Raw genomic sequence first — 14,311 nt, forward strand, 5'->3', positions numbered from 1 at the left:
CAGTACAGAACCCTGAGGGACCCCACTGAGAACCTTACTCCAAGTAGAGAATGTACCATTAACAACCACCCTCTGTACCCGATCCTGTAGCCAGTTTTCTATCCATGTGCAAACGACTTCACTAAGACCAATAGACCTTAGCTTAGAAAGCAGTCGTTTGTGGGGAACGGTATCAAATGCTTTGGCAAAATCCAAATAGATTATATCTACTGCATCCCCACTGTCCAGCTTCTTACTTACCTCATCATAAAAAGCAATTAAATTGGTCTGACATGACCTGTCCTTCATAAAGCCATGCTGATTACTGCTCATAATGCCATTCTCCACTACATAATTTTGAATGTGATCCCTTAACAAGCCTTCAAATAACTTGCCCACCACGGATGTCAAACTTACAGGCCTATAATTGCCAGGCTGAGATCTTATTCCCTTTTTAAATATGGGAGTGACATTCGCCTTCTTCCAATCACTAGGTACCATACCTGATGAAAGAGAGTCTGAGAATATCAGAAACAAGGGCCACTGCAATTCTGCCCCTAGCTCTCTCAGTACCCGAGGGTGTATTCCATCTGGCCCAGGTGCCTTGTTTACGTTTATCGTGTGTAACCCTTTAAGCACCATATCCTGTGCCAACCACTGTGTAGTTGGAGCTGAGGCAACAGTGAAGCTATTGGGTGAGACTTGGCCCACTGGCTCCTCTACTGTATACACAGAAGAAAAGAACTGGTTAAGCACATCTGCCTTTTCTGTATCCGCTGTAACCATATTGTTATTATAACTTAATGGGGCCACACCCTCAACCTGCATCTTTTTACTATTAATATACTTAAAAAACTTTTTGGGGTTAGTCTTGGCCTCGGCCGCGATGCGCTCCTCATTTTCTATCTTTGCCTTCCGGATTGCTGTTTTACAACACTTGTTATAGTGTGTTAGTGTGTATATTCATTAAACGCAGCTACTGTCCCCTCTGACTTATATTTCTTAAAAGCTTTCCTTTTTTTCCCTATTAACTTCTTTACCTCAGAGTTAAGCCACATAGGGTGATTCTTAACACTTCTACTTTTCTTATTAATGGAATGAATTGAGAACAGTAATGATTTAATATCATTTTAAATGACAACCATTTCTGCTCTGTATTTTTATCAGAAAACATAATGCCCCAATCTATGCCCTGAAGCGCTGCCCTTAAGGAGCTAAAATTTGCCTTCCTAAAATTCAGTGTCTTTGTTGCCCCCGTGTAAATTTGTTTCCTGCACCAAACATCAAATGAAATAACATTATGGTCACTATTACCCAGGGGTTCAACCACTTGCACATTTGCTATACGTTCTGGGTCATTAGAGATCACTAGATCTAGTATAGCATTGTTCCTGGTTGGCTCCTCAACAACCTGTGACATAAAGTTGTCGTGCAGCAAGTTTATAAACTTGTTCCCATTTACTGTCCTGGCAGTACTATTGCCCCAGTCAATATCAGGGTAATTAAAATCCCCCATTATTATCACTTGTCCCAAACTAGCAGCCTTTTCTATTTGCAACAGGAGCTGGGCCTCCTCCTCTTCGCTTACATTAGGGGGTCTATAGCATACCCCTACAATTAGCTTGGTAGATTCTTTACTATCTGTGAGAAGCTCAACCCATAAGGATTCAGCTCCCTCCGTTACCCCCATCACTTCCTCCTTAATATTTGCTTTTAAGTCGTGCTTAATGAACAGACACACTCCTCCTCCTTTCCTATTGCCCCTGTCCCTCCGAAACAATGTATACCCCCCAATATTAACTGCCCAGTCATGAGACTCATTCAACCAAGTTTCAGCAACACCAATCACATCATATTTCCGCTCCAACGCCAGTACCTCCAGCTCTCCCATTGTGACAACATGTTCTGGGCCAATTGCAACATATATTAATTAAAGTCAAACTAATTTAGTCACCTTTTATGAGGAGGTGAGCAGGAACCTCGATGCTGGAATGGCAGTTGATGTCATCTACTTGGACTTTGCTAAACTGTTTGATACAGTACCTCACAGAAGGTTAATGATCAAATTGAGGAATATTGACCTAGAACATAATATTTGTATTTTGATAGAGAACTGGCTGAAGGATAGATTACAAAGAGTGGTGGTAAATGGAACATTTTCTAATTGGAACTGTGTTGGTGGAGTACCGCAGGGGTCAGTCCTTGGTCCTTTGCTTTTTAACTTGTTTATTTATGACCTGGAGCAGGGCATAGAGAGTACTGTACCTATTTTTGCGGATGACACTAAATTGTGCAAAACTATAAGTTCCATGCAGGATGCTGCCGCTTTTCAGAGCGATTTGACAAAATTGGAAAACTGGGCAGCAAACTGGAAAATGAGGTTCAAGGTGGACAAGTGCAAAGTTATGCACTTTAGTAGAAATAATATAAACACAAACTATCTACTGAATGGTAGTTTGTTGGGGGTATCCTTAATGGAGAAGGAACTAGGGATTTTTGTAGATAACAAGTTGTCTAACTCCAGGCAGTGTCATTCTGTGCCTACTAAAGCAAATAAAGTACTGTCTTGTATAAATAAGGACATTGACTCAAAGGATGAAAACAATTTTGCCTCTTTATAGGTCCCTGGTAAGGCCTCACCCTGAGTATGCGGTGCAGTTTGGGGCTCCAGTCCTTAAGGAGCTTAATGAGCTGGAGTGAGTGCAGAGACGTGCAACTAAACTGGTAAAGGGGATGGAAGATATAACCTATGAGGTTAGACTGTCGAGGTTGGGGTTGTTTTCTCTGGAAAAGAGGCGATTGCGAGGAGACATGATTGCTCTGTTCAAGTACATTAGAGGGGATTATAGGCAGATTATAGGGGTGTTCTTTTTTTCCCATAAAAACGATCAACGCACCAGAGGCCACGCCTTAGATTAGAGGAACGGAGCTTTGTGGAATGCCCTTCCTAGTGATGTGGTAATGGAAGATTTTGTTAATGCCTTTAAGAGGGGCCTGGATGAGTTCTTGAACAAGCATAGTATCCAAGGCTATTGTGATACTAATATCTACAGTTAGTATTAGTTGTTGTATATATAGTTTATGTATGAGAGTGTATAGATTGGTAAGTATAGGTTGTGTGTGCTGGTTTAATTGGAAGGGCGGAACTTGATGAACTCTGGTCTTTTTTCAACCCTGTGTAACTATGAAGTGAGATACTGTATATGAATTGTAGTTATACATGATTGTAATTATTGGTAGGCTGGCCAGCCACATTTTAATACAATTTGTTAATGCAGCAGTGAATCTCAATACTAATAAGTTTTGTTTTATGTTATATTGCCTATCTAAAAGGCATCTAAGTGGCAGAGGTGGGTAAGGCCCCCATCTTCTAGTGTTAAGGTCTAGGGAGCACTTTATTGGAATATGTTAATAATAATAATTTCCATTGAGGCTACAAGCCCTAAGAATCGAAAGTTTGTTGAACATGTACCCTAGTTTGAGTAACACAAAATTTAAATGTTTTATATAAAAGTATATAGTAGAATTAAATCTAAAACAACTTTTCCTTGAAAACGTTTCATCACTCATGCAAGTGATTTCTTCGGTTCAAATTACTGGTTGGGAATTCCCCAGCATTCAAACCTTTCAGAGTAGTACAGTCACAGGCATCCAATCATAATGGTTCCATTAAACTTATTCAGTTAGGTGTTGGCTGAAACTGACAGGTGTAAGAATATATGATCCAGTCGCAATGGTATGATGACTCTCATTGATGTACAAGTCAGAGCACTCTTCACTACACTGGACAGCATAAACCACATTACTTTTTATGCTCTGGTGTAGGGTCTTTAGGGTGCACCAACTTTTGCCTCAGTGTTGCTGGGTTTGAAAAACACAGGAATGTTACGTTAGAAATGTTTTCTGATGTTCCAGCAACATATGGGATGACTATATTTCTTTGCTTGCTGTGTTCCTCCCTTCTGTTAGTTGGTCTGGTCTTTTTGCTTGTCTTGTGATTGGATACCTGTGACTGTACTACCCTCAAGGGTTTAAATGCCAGGGAATTCCTTAGCAGTCATTTGAACTGAAGAAGCCACTCAGATGAGTGGTAAAACGTTTTCAATGAAAAAAAATCAGTTTTAGGTTTAATCCTACTATATACTGTATATCATAACCTGGATGAATGAGAATTTTCTTTTTTTTTTTTTCAATTCTTTTTTTATTGTAAATTTTTCATAGAAAATGGGTACAGAAAAAAGAAAAAGGAAAGTAAGGGGAAGGGATTACAACAGTCAACAAATTACACTTAAAATATAAACATTTATCAGCATACCATTGACCACAAGGCACTTCTAAACACTTAGTAGAATATCTAAACTATGTTTATTCTAGTGGGAGGGGGATTAATCGCATATATCTATATTTCCCTTTATTTCTTTATTTTTTATAGTGTAGCTGGTTTTGAAAAGGTTTATAAGACAGTCTGTAAACTGATTATAATGTTTGTAAGTACTTAATCCACGGTGACCACACATGCCAATAATATTGGCTCTTATTTTGTAACATAAGTGTAATTTCCTCCATTTTTCTAATCTCTTCGACAGTTACTTGCCATTCAGAGTAAGAAGGAGGAGAGGTTGATTTCCATTTCTTAGGAATTACCGACCTCGCCGCATTGAGAAGATGCAAGGTCAACGAATCAGATAAGATAATATTTTTTTCAGGTATAGTGTTTAATAAAATTAGTACTGAATTTTCTAATTTAAGGGACATCTGTGTAATGTCATTAATTGTATCTATTACTTCTCTCCAATAAGGTTGAAGCAGAGGGCATGTAAGCCAAATATGAAGGTGAGTACCTTCAACTTCATTACACCTCCAGCACATTTCTGAGCTAGTAGAGTACATTTTATGAAGTTTAGCAGGAGTATGGTGCCATCTTGTTAACAGTTTATAATTAGCTTCCCAAGTTCTAGAAGCTCTAGAGGCCTTATATGCTAGTCTAAATAATCTATTCCAGGTATCCATAGATAGTGTAATATTTAACTCCTTTTCCCATGCCTTGCTAAAAGACCAGGAGGAGGTTGACAAAGTATTAAGCAGTAATTTGTACATCTTGGATAGAGGTTTATCAAGTGTTTGATTATCATCTAGTACCTTCTCCCATTCTGTTAGAGGTCTATCCCAGTGTTTCTGCTTAGATAACTGAATAAAATAATATAATTGATTATATCTCCAAGTATCCCTGGGATGTGAACCCCATCGTTTCAGAATATCGCCTAAAGGTATCAGTCTGTTATCCTTAATTAAATCGCCTACTCTAGTAGGCTTGTTATCATACCATTCCCAGCAAGAAAAGGAGCCAGGTTCCAGACTTGGGGTAAAATTTGGATTATTAAGCAATGGTTGAAGTATATATGGGCATTTAGATAGATTATATTTTTCTTTATTGCTGTGCCATACTTTAAGGGTTGCCTCTATGAGAGGGTGTGGGCTTACCTTTACTAGTGTCGAATCATTATTCACCCATAATAGATTCTTAAGGGGGCAAGGCACGAAGGATTGTTCTAATTCTATCCAATCCTTCCTATCCTTGCCCCAAGTCCAGTTCAACAAACGTGTTAAATGATTAGAGATATAATACAATTTAATATCTGGAAGTGCCAAACCGCCCTTATCCTTAGGAAGTATAAGAAGATCATATTTCAGTCTTGGTTTTTTGCCGGACCAAATGAATCTTGATATCATAGATTTTAATGATGTAAAATATGCTTGGGGTAGGTGGATTGGAAGTACTTGTAATAGATAAAGAATCTTAGGAATAAAAGTCATTTCAATGGCCTGGATTCTTCCAAACCAGGATAGATGTAACTTTCCCCATTTTTCTAATAATTTCTGGAGGGCTGTCATTAAAGGGATGTAGTTATCCTTATAACAATTTCCCAAGTCTGAATGTAAGTTTACTCCCAAGTATCTAATATAAGATTTTGTCCATTTGAAGGGGAACTTTTCTTCAAGAGCAGTTTTTGTTGTGTCAGGGATATTGATGTTAAGTATCTCTGACTTAGAATAATTCACCTTAAAGTTAGAGAGTTCTCCAAAGATTTTCAGTAAATGGACTATATTTGGGAGGGAAATAGTAGGGTTAGTAACAAACATAAGTAGATCGTCTGCAAAAGCAGCACTCTTATATTCCTTCCCTTTTATTTTTATTCCTGAAATATCTGTATTATTCCGAATATGTGCTAATAACGTTTCCATAATCATTATGAATAATATGGGAGAAAGAGGGCATCCCTGTCTGGTTCCATTAAAGATTTCTACTTTAGATGATAATAATCCATTTACTCTTATTCTAGCTGATGGTGAATGGTATAATGCTAACACTCTTTGTCTAGTCAGGAGGCCCAAGCCGAAGCCTTCCAACGTTTTCTCTAAAAAAGCCCATGAAATCCTATCAAACGCTTTTTCAGCATCTGTTGTAAGGATCACAGCCGGTATTTTTTTTTGTTGTACATATTTAATTAATGATATAACTTTAGTTGTATTATCTTTACCCTCTCTTTTAGGAACAAACCCTGCCTGATCGGGATGAATCACTAAAGGTAAGTATTTTTTTAATCTATTTCCGATCATCTTTGCATAGAGTTTCAGATCAATATTTATCAAAGAGATCGGTCTATAGCTAGAACAAAGTTGAGGGTCTTTATCTGGTTTGGGAATTATTGTAATGTGTGCTGCTTGGGCTTCGGGGTGGAATTTATATACCCCAATAGAATTGAAGTAAGACAATAAAGGGTTGATTAATTCTTTTTTAAAAGCTTTATAGAAGAGAGCCGTATATCCATCAGGTCCTGGGCTTTTCCCCGTGATTAAAGAATCTATGTTCTCTTCTAACTCCTTTAGAGTAAACGGTGCATCTAATATGTGACTCTGTTCTTCTGTAAGAGGATTCAATTTAGCTTCTTTAATAAAGGAATTGATTTTCCCCAATTGACCGTCTAATAATCTATTTTCTTGAATTTTATATAATGATTGGTAATATTGATGGAAGGCTTCTGCTATTCCTCTAGTATCATATTGTGCTATATTATTTTGGTCTTTGATAGAGGAGATATAAGTTTGAGGCTGCACTTTTTTAATTATTCTAGCAAAGTGTTTGTTACATTTATCTCCTAATTCATAACTTTTTTGTTTACTTCTCATGTATGCCTTATAGATTTTTTGTTCTAATAATGCTTTCAACTGCATTCTCTTACTTTCTAATGTGAGAGAAATATTCCTAGCTAAGGTTTCTTTATGTGTTTGTTCTAATTTCGCAATTTCTTCTATTAATGATGTTATTTCTTTTTCCCTTTCTCTTTTCAGTTTACTGGCTAAAGAAATCAAAAGTCCTCTAACAACACATTTCAAAGTTTCCCATTTTGTAGAAGGAGAAATCTCTGGAGTATCATTATTTTGTAGAGTATCAGTTATTAAAGTCTTTATTTGTTTTTTTATTTGTTCTCTGTGAAGTAGAAGGTCATTAACCTTCCAAGTATATTCTGGTTTAAAAGTATATAGTATAGTGAATAAAGTCAAAACTGGGGAAAGATCAGAAACCGAACTATTACCTATGGATGTTTTATCGAATAAATGCACCCATTGCTGGGAAATAAAGATGTAGTCAATTCTAGAATAAACATTATTTGTTTTAGAAAAATGTGTGAAATCTCTTTTTTTTGGATTTTTTATTCTCCAGATATCTATTAATCGTTGTTCTGCTAACAGTTTTTTAATCTCCTTAAGCCCTCTATATGATATATTAGTCCTTAATGACGAAGTATCAATTAAGGGATTCAGGGTCAGATTAAAATCACCACCTAGTATAATTAGACCTTCCGCGAAATTTTCTAGAATCTCCAAAAATTGCCTTAAAAAGATAATTTGTCCCTGATTAGGCACATATACATTTGCTATAGTACACTTTAACGCCGCCAATTTACCCTTTAAAATCAGAAATCTTCCCTCTTTGTCTGTTAAGGTCTCTTTATGGGTATATGGTAAGTCTTTATGAAGCATAGTAAGTACCCCAGTTGCCTTTTTGGTTGGATTGTTACTGAAAAATACATGTGGAAAGTTTTTAAGATTAATATAGGGTATATGATTAACCTTAAAATGAGATTCCTGGAGCATGACAATCTTCGAGTTTGCCCTCCTACACTCGTTAAAGATTAGTGATCTCTTAACTGGTTCATTAATACCATTCACATTATATGAAAAAACCGTACAATTAAATTATTGTTACCCATTGTTGCTAAAAAGTTTGTGCATAATTACATATTTTAGTAGCTTATACTTGTTGACCGTTTGCCATGGGGTGGGATCAGATAAAGGAATAAAGAAAAAAAACATAAAAGAACTTAAAACAGTTCGTTTAACAAAAGAGAAAAAGAAAAAGAGAAAAAAAGAAAGACCCAAAGTATATAGCCGCTGAAGTCTTAAAGGGGTTTTTACCCCTAACTGATGTAATAAAAAAGCGGCGAGGGTATATAGTACCCTTGATTTGGGAGTAAGAGGTTGGTTGAAGCGGGAGATAGTCATTTAAACTTATCTCTAGATGGCACAGTTTTGTCTCCCCGTGCCAGCCTTAAACTATATAACCTCTATATAGGGATATATGTAAGATGTCAAATTGAGTATAATTATAAAATAACCTGTAGCCACAAAGTGAAAGACATTAGTATTGTTCAACATATCAAGACATAAACTTAGCCCAATAAGTAATAAAAGTTATATCATACTTATCATTTGTTCCTTATTCCTGGGCTAGTATATAAACCTATTACAGTCCATTAATACCTTAACACCTCTATCAGTCCAAAAGACCATACCAACGCTGTAAAAAACACCCAAAAAAAAAAGAAAAAGAAGAAAAAAAAAAGAGATAAACAGAAAAAATATAAAGAGAAAAATATATATATTAGTCTCAATTCCTTATGGTGCTTTTGAAGTAGTGGTAAGCTTGCGCTGCCTTTTAAATACCAATTAGTTTAGAACCGATCTTGATCTATCTCTCAAGGTCCTAGTAATGCCTGGAGTATGTTTTGGTGTGGTAGGCCGCTGCCACTCTCCTTGTAAATCAAAGGATAAATCCGGTACTTTAACTTGAGAAGCATACCAACCGGGAAGCTCTATAGACGGAAGATGGAGTTTTTAAAAAAAATTGTCCGTATCCGCAGGATTGCGTATAGTAGCTACAATCCCATCCTTATTTACAGTCAGAGAAAAAGGGTATCCCCATCTATATAGTATGTTTTTCTCTCTCAAAACATCTGTTAATGGTTTAAGTAGCTTCCTTTTCCTCAACATAGTTCTGGATATATCCTGAAACAACTTAATAGGGCAGTCTTGATATATGAGGTTAGTGATCTCTTTGGATCTTGTAAAAATCTCTTCTTTAAGAGAGAAGCTGTAGAAACAACACAGTCTCTGGGGGCACTCAGCGGGGCTGCCTTCGGTTTTTGCACCCTATGAGCTCTTTCTATTTTAATATCAGAGGGAGATTCTCTTTTGAGAATATTAGCAAAAATCTGCAAGAGTGTGGTCTTAATTTCCTCGTTCTGAATAGTCTCGGGAACCCCCCGTACTCTTATATTATTTCTCCTGCTCCTATTCTCTTGATCCTCTATTTGTCTCTGTAATTCTGAGATAGTAGAATCTTGTAGTTGCATATGAGTATATATAGCTTCTTGATTAGTAAAAACCTTACTTTGGTTGTATTCAAAATCCTCCATACGTGTAGCAAGGGAGTGTATATCTTTTTTAATGTCCTGAATATCCTCTTTTATCATAGAGGTCATTTCCAGGAGCATGCCCTTAATGTCAGCTTTTGAGGGGAGGGTAGCGATATAGGAGGGTAAATCAAGCTCTTCCTCACCTTCGCTATCCAGTTCAGACGTTTCTCTGTTTGTATCTGCCTCCTCCTCCTGCTGCACGAGTACGGGCGCCATATTGGATTCGTGCCTCCCCGTTTTCCTTTTAAAAAACTGCGGCATTAATTCCGCTTGTCCCGGCGGTTGCTTCCTCTCTGGCAAGCGCTCTTTATCCGCCTTATCGGCCTTATTTCTGCCTGTCTTCCCCATCTTCTCACAGGCACCAAACGGCTGGAACGGGGAGAGCAGCACGGAGCTCTAAGCACCCGCTGCCATACAGCTCCGAGACAAGCCACACCCCCAAGCTTGAATGAGAATTTTCATAGACATTTTGATATAAAAGGTTATTTGCAAAGATAAAGGTATATTTCCATAAAACCCTTAAGGGAAACAGGTCACTAACATCATCAAAATGGCAGCAATGCCAATACTCACATTACTCATGCAAACTAGAACATTTTTTCCTGGCAGCCTGGTTTGGCATATAAATAAAATAAAAATTAACAATTCAAATAGATTGTACCTTGGATTTCTGGGAACATTATCATGTAAAGAAGACCCCACTGCAGGCTGGCAGATGTGGTTTCTGTCCCCGCCACAAACAGATCTGTCACACAGAAGAACAGACTGTCTTCACCGAATGTAGTTTTTCGGTTATCCTGAATGGCAGCGAGAAAGTAAATAAAAAAAAAAGAATTGCTTATTTGTGTGGAAATTCTGCAACCACTTGTCTTCCCTATTGGGTTATATTTAACTCAATGTAATTAAAAGCAACAAACGACAAAACGTTGTACAATTTAACAGATGACCAAAATGGTACCTGCTTAGCAGATGTTATAGGTATTTGTAGCAAACTTTGCATCTTTATAACCCAGACTAGCATGCTTCTGCTTCTAAAAAGCTAAACTGCTGAAGTCCCCTAATTCCTTCCTTCACAGATTACAAATACAATAGTATTGTTTGGTTTTATCAGCTTTACTTGACCACTGACACAGACATAAACCATGCATTCTTGCACTGATGATTTTGTTGTATTTTGACTGTTAATATATGATCACTAGATGGTGCTGTTACATGTAAAAACAGATGTGTGTCATCTTATTCTTCTGGCAATTGTTCTCCCTAGCGATTGCCTGTCTATCCTCTCCTTTCTTCTTCTGAACTTGTTGGCAGTTCAGCCATGTTTTGTTCTAAGTAAAGCTTGTTCCACTACCAGCTGCTATGGGCCTTTTTTATAATACCGGGTCCAAAAAATAACACTGGCGATGAGGATAGGATTTAATGCATAACAAAATTACTACAAGAGTTATTGAGTAAAGAAAAAATTTGAGATTTTGTTTCATAATGGTGTCCCTGGGCCACAGAGGAGTTTGACATTGCTAGGCCATCATCCTGGGATTCTTATGCAGAGAGATTGCATTTCTTTCTAGAAGCAAATATGACAGACTGTGCAGAAATGTGTCATAGGCTCAAAGACTTATGAGATTGTGCCCTCTCTGGTATCCCCCACTAAACCCAGTGACATTTGAGGAAATTATTAAGCAGCTGAAAAATCATTTTGCATCCACTATATTTGAAACTGTTAAGAGGTTACACTTTAACAAGTGCAGCCAGCAGCCAGATGAGAGTATTGCTACTTATATAGTAGAGCGATGCAGATTGGCAGAAATTTTTTTTTTGGCAGCAGCTTAGAAGCCTTGCTAAAGGATCGTCTTATGTGTGGGGTCAGGGATGCAGCACTGCAAAGAAGGCTGCTAGCAAGACACAACCTAACCTTTGCTTTGGCCCAGGAGGAAGCACTTGCTTATGAGGCTGCTTCTGTGGAGTCGAATGAAATACAGGCCTCACCCAGTTCACTTATTGCTCCAGAGCTGCATTGTATAACAAGCCTGATGTAAAACTAGAGCCAGCATTAGCACAGGTATCAGATCCAGCAAAAGTAAGGTGCCACAGTTGTGGGGGAGGTCACCTATGTGAAAACTGTTCTTTGCAGAATGCAAGCGTCACATACACAGAGTCTGCCGCCAAGCTGCTAATTTACAGAGACCCATGCAAGCCAGACCAACTCTGTCTGAAAATGCAACCCATATATTAAAAATCCAAAATGACACCTCTGAGCAGGAAGCAGAAACAGATATCTATATCTCTGAAAATATAAATAGTGTTGAAAATCAGCCAATGCGCAAAAAGAAATACCCTGATGTAATACTACAAGGATCTAAGTGTAGAATGAAGGTAGATACAGGCTGTGACTTTCTAAATTTCAGAGAAAACCTTCCATGCATTATGGCCCACTAACTGCCCACCTATTTTACCGTGTGACTTCAGACTTGTTGATTACAATAGAGTAGAGTGGTTAGAGAGCCCCTAGGCATTCAATTAACTGGAGTAAATTATGCAGCAGCTGACTCTGCAAGCAATCAAAGACTTTTGCTGTGTATTTGAAGGCGGCCTTGGCAAATTTAAGGGCTCACCAATAGCATTCCTGCTGGATCCCAAAGTTATCAAACACACATGAAGCCAAGATCTGTACCATTTGCTCTCTGTCCAAAATATATTGCTTAGTGCAACAAGGAGTGCTAATTCCAGTAACCCAACTTGGGCCACCACCAATAATGCCTGTACTGAAGCCAAATTGAGAAGTGAGGATGTGCTGACTATAAATGCACAATTAATAAGGCATTACAGGAACATCCATATCAAATTCCTGCTGTCAATCAAATTCTCAGCACCATGGCTAAAGGAAAGTTATTTGCCAAACTTGATTTAGTGCAAGCATACTAACAGTTGCTGATGGATGATGCAGCTGCTAATACACAAACAATTATCAAACACAAAGGAGCCTTTAAAGTTATGAGATTGCATCTGGTTAACTGCAGTCCCTACTAAATATGTGACACTTAACCTAGACCCCCTACTCTCAGATCTTAAAACCCGACTGACGCAATGGTCCAAGCTACCACTCCCACTCTGGGGTTGCATAAACATAATATACCTTCCCAAATTTTTATATATACAGTATTGCACAGTGCCCCAGTCTTATCCCTTAATTTTTTTCAAGAAACTTAATGAAATTATACTTCCATTCATTTGGAACAGTCGGCTCCCCAGAATGGCCTGGGCAAAACTCTGCGCCCCCCTTGCAGAGGGAGGCCTAGCTCTCCCCCCATTTTTATTACTATTTCCTAGCCTAGCAGATTCACTACTTGCAGTGGTCCATGACCCCTATAACCCAAGTATGCAAATATTAATAAAAATTAAAAAAATAATTTTCCATATCGTCACCTTACAGACACAGCTCCACTCCTGTGATAAACTGGTACACATGTGTAGAACTAGAAAACTCACATGGAGATCTTAGATAGCAGGGTAGAACTCGGCTTTATTCATGGCTGCTCTCTGTGTCCCTCCCCTTCACTTCCACTTCCTGTGTCACAACCTCTCATTACTCCACCCAGTGCTAAGCTGCTAATGCATGTTAAAATGAAGAGTTAACATTCTTGCAGGGATGGATGGGACATCATTACATCCCTCCCCACCTTTCAAAGCAACAAAGTAAATTGCAACAGAGTACATAAAGGTATGGGAGAAAGAATGCCTCATGCTTTACTGAAAAAATAAAATCTTTGAGATGGCCCGGCAGTCTTCGATTTGCTCTCTTTGAATAGTATTGTGCTATTCCAGTCTGAATTCTCTGGAACTGTTGGTGAATTCTCTGGAACTGAATTGGCGGTGGTACTGCAGCTGACAGATCTCTGGGGGTGTCTGGAGTTGAACTGGTGTCCAACTGTCTGTCATCACCATAATCCTCTTGGTCTGTTCCACCATCATAGCCTTGAAGTTTCTTGAAGTGGGAAAAATTTCTAGTTACTTGTTGGCCATTTTGATGAGCAGTGACCATTGTACCCTTGACTTTGGTAACCTGATATGGTTCAGGATGATATGGTGATGATAAAATTTGTTAGCAGGTTTCATCCTCTTGACAAGAACCCAATCACCAACCTTCATTGTTATCATTTTCCCATGATGACCACTCTAATCAGCATATCTTTTCATCCTCTCCTTGGCGGTGTGCCAGTCGAGGAGTGAGGTGTTGCTCTGTACTGTCTGAGGTATTTGCATAATTCTTGTTGTAAGTCCTTATGTTCTATGGTCGCAATCCTGAGTTTTGTTGATGCACTGCATGAACCGTTCAACCTCACCATTGGCCTGAGGCCAATAAGGAGTTATTTTCCTGTGGGTAAAGCCTAGGTAAGTCGCAAAAGACTGAAAGTCTGCACTACTGAAGGGGGGGCCCATTGTCAGTCTTGTCTAATTTGGGTATAACAGCTCTGGAAGAGGTTGCTGAAACAGTTTCAACCACAGGAAATCTGGAAAAATCATCCATGACAATTGTCTGGCATGGAGCAGAAGTCAACACTAACTGCTGTCCATGG

General features: G+C 38.3%; 1 protein-coding gene across 1 annotated transcript in view; it reads right to left on the minus strand.

The window, feature by feature from the left end:
- cyp2j2 (cytochrome P450 family 2 subfamily J member 2) overlaps positions 1 to 14,311 on the minus strand; it is a 120,346-nt gene that overhangs the window by 10,669 nt on the left and 95,366 nt on the right. Inside the window, exon 6 of the mRNA XM_031900740.1 lies at positions 10,399 to 10,534. Within this exon, the coding sequence (XP_031756600.1) occupies positions 10,399 to 10,534 (136 nt within the window). The remainder of the gene's footprint in view (positions 1 to 10,398; positions 10,535 to 14,311) is intronic.

The sequence above is a fragment of the Xenopus tropicalis genome, chromosome 4 (assembly GCF_000004195.4).
Source record: "Xenopus tropicalis strain Nigerian chromosome 4, UCB_Xtro_10.0, whole genome shotgun sequence".
Lineage (NCBI taxonomy): Eukaryota > Metazoa > Chordata > Amphibia > Anura > Pipidae > Xenopus > Xenopus tropicalis.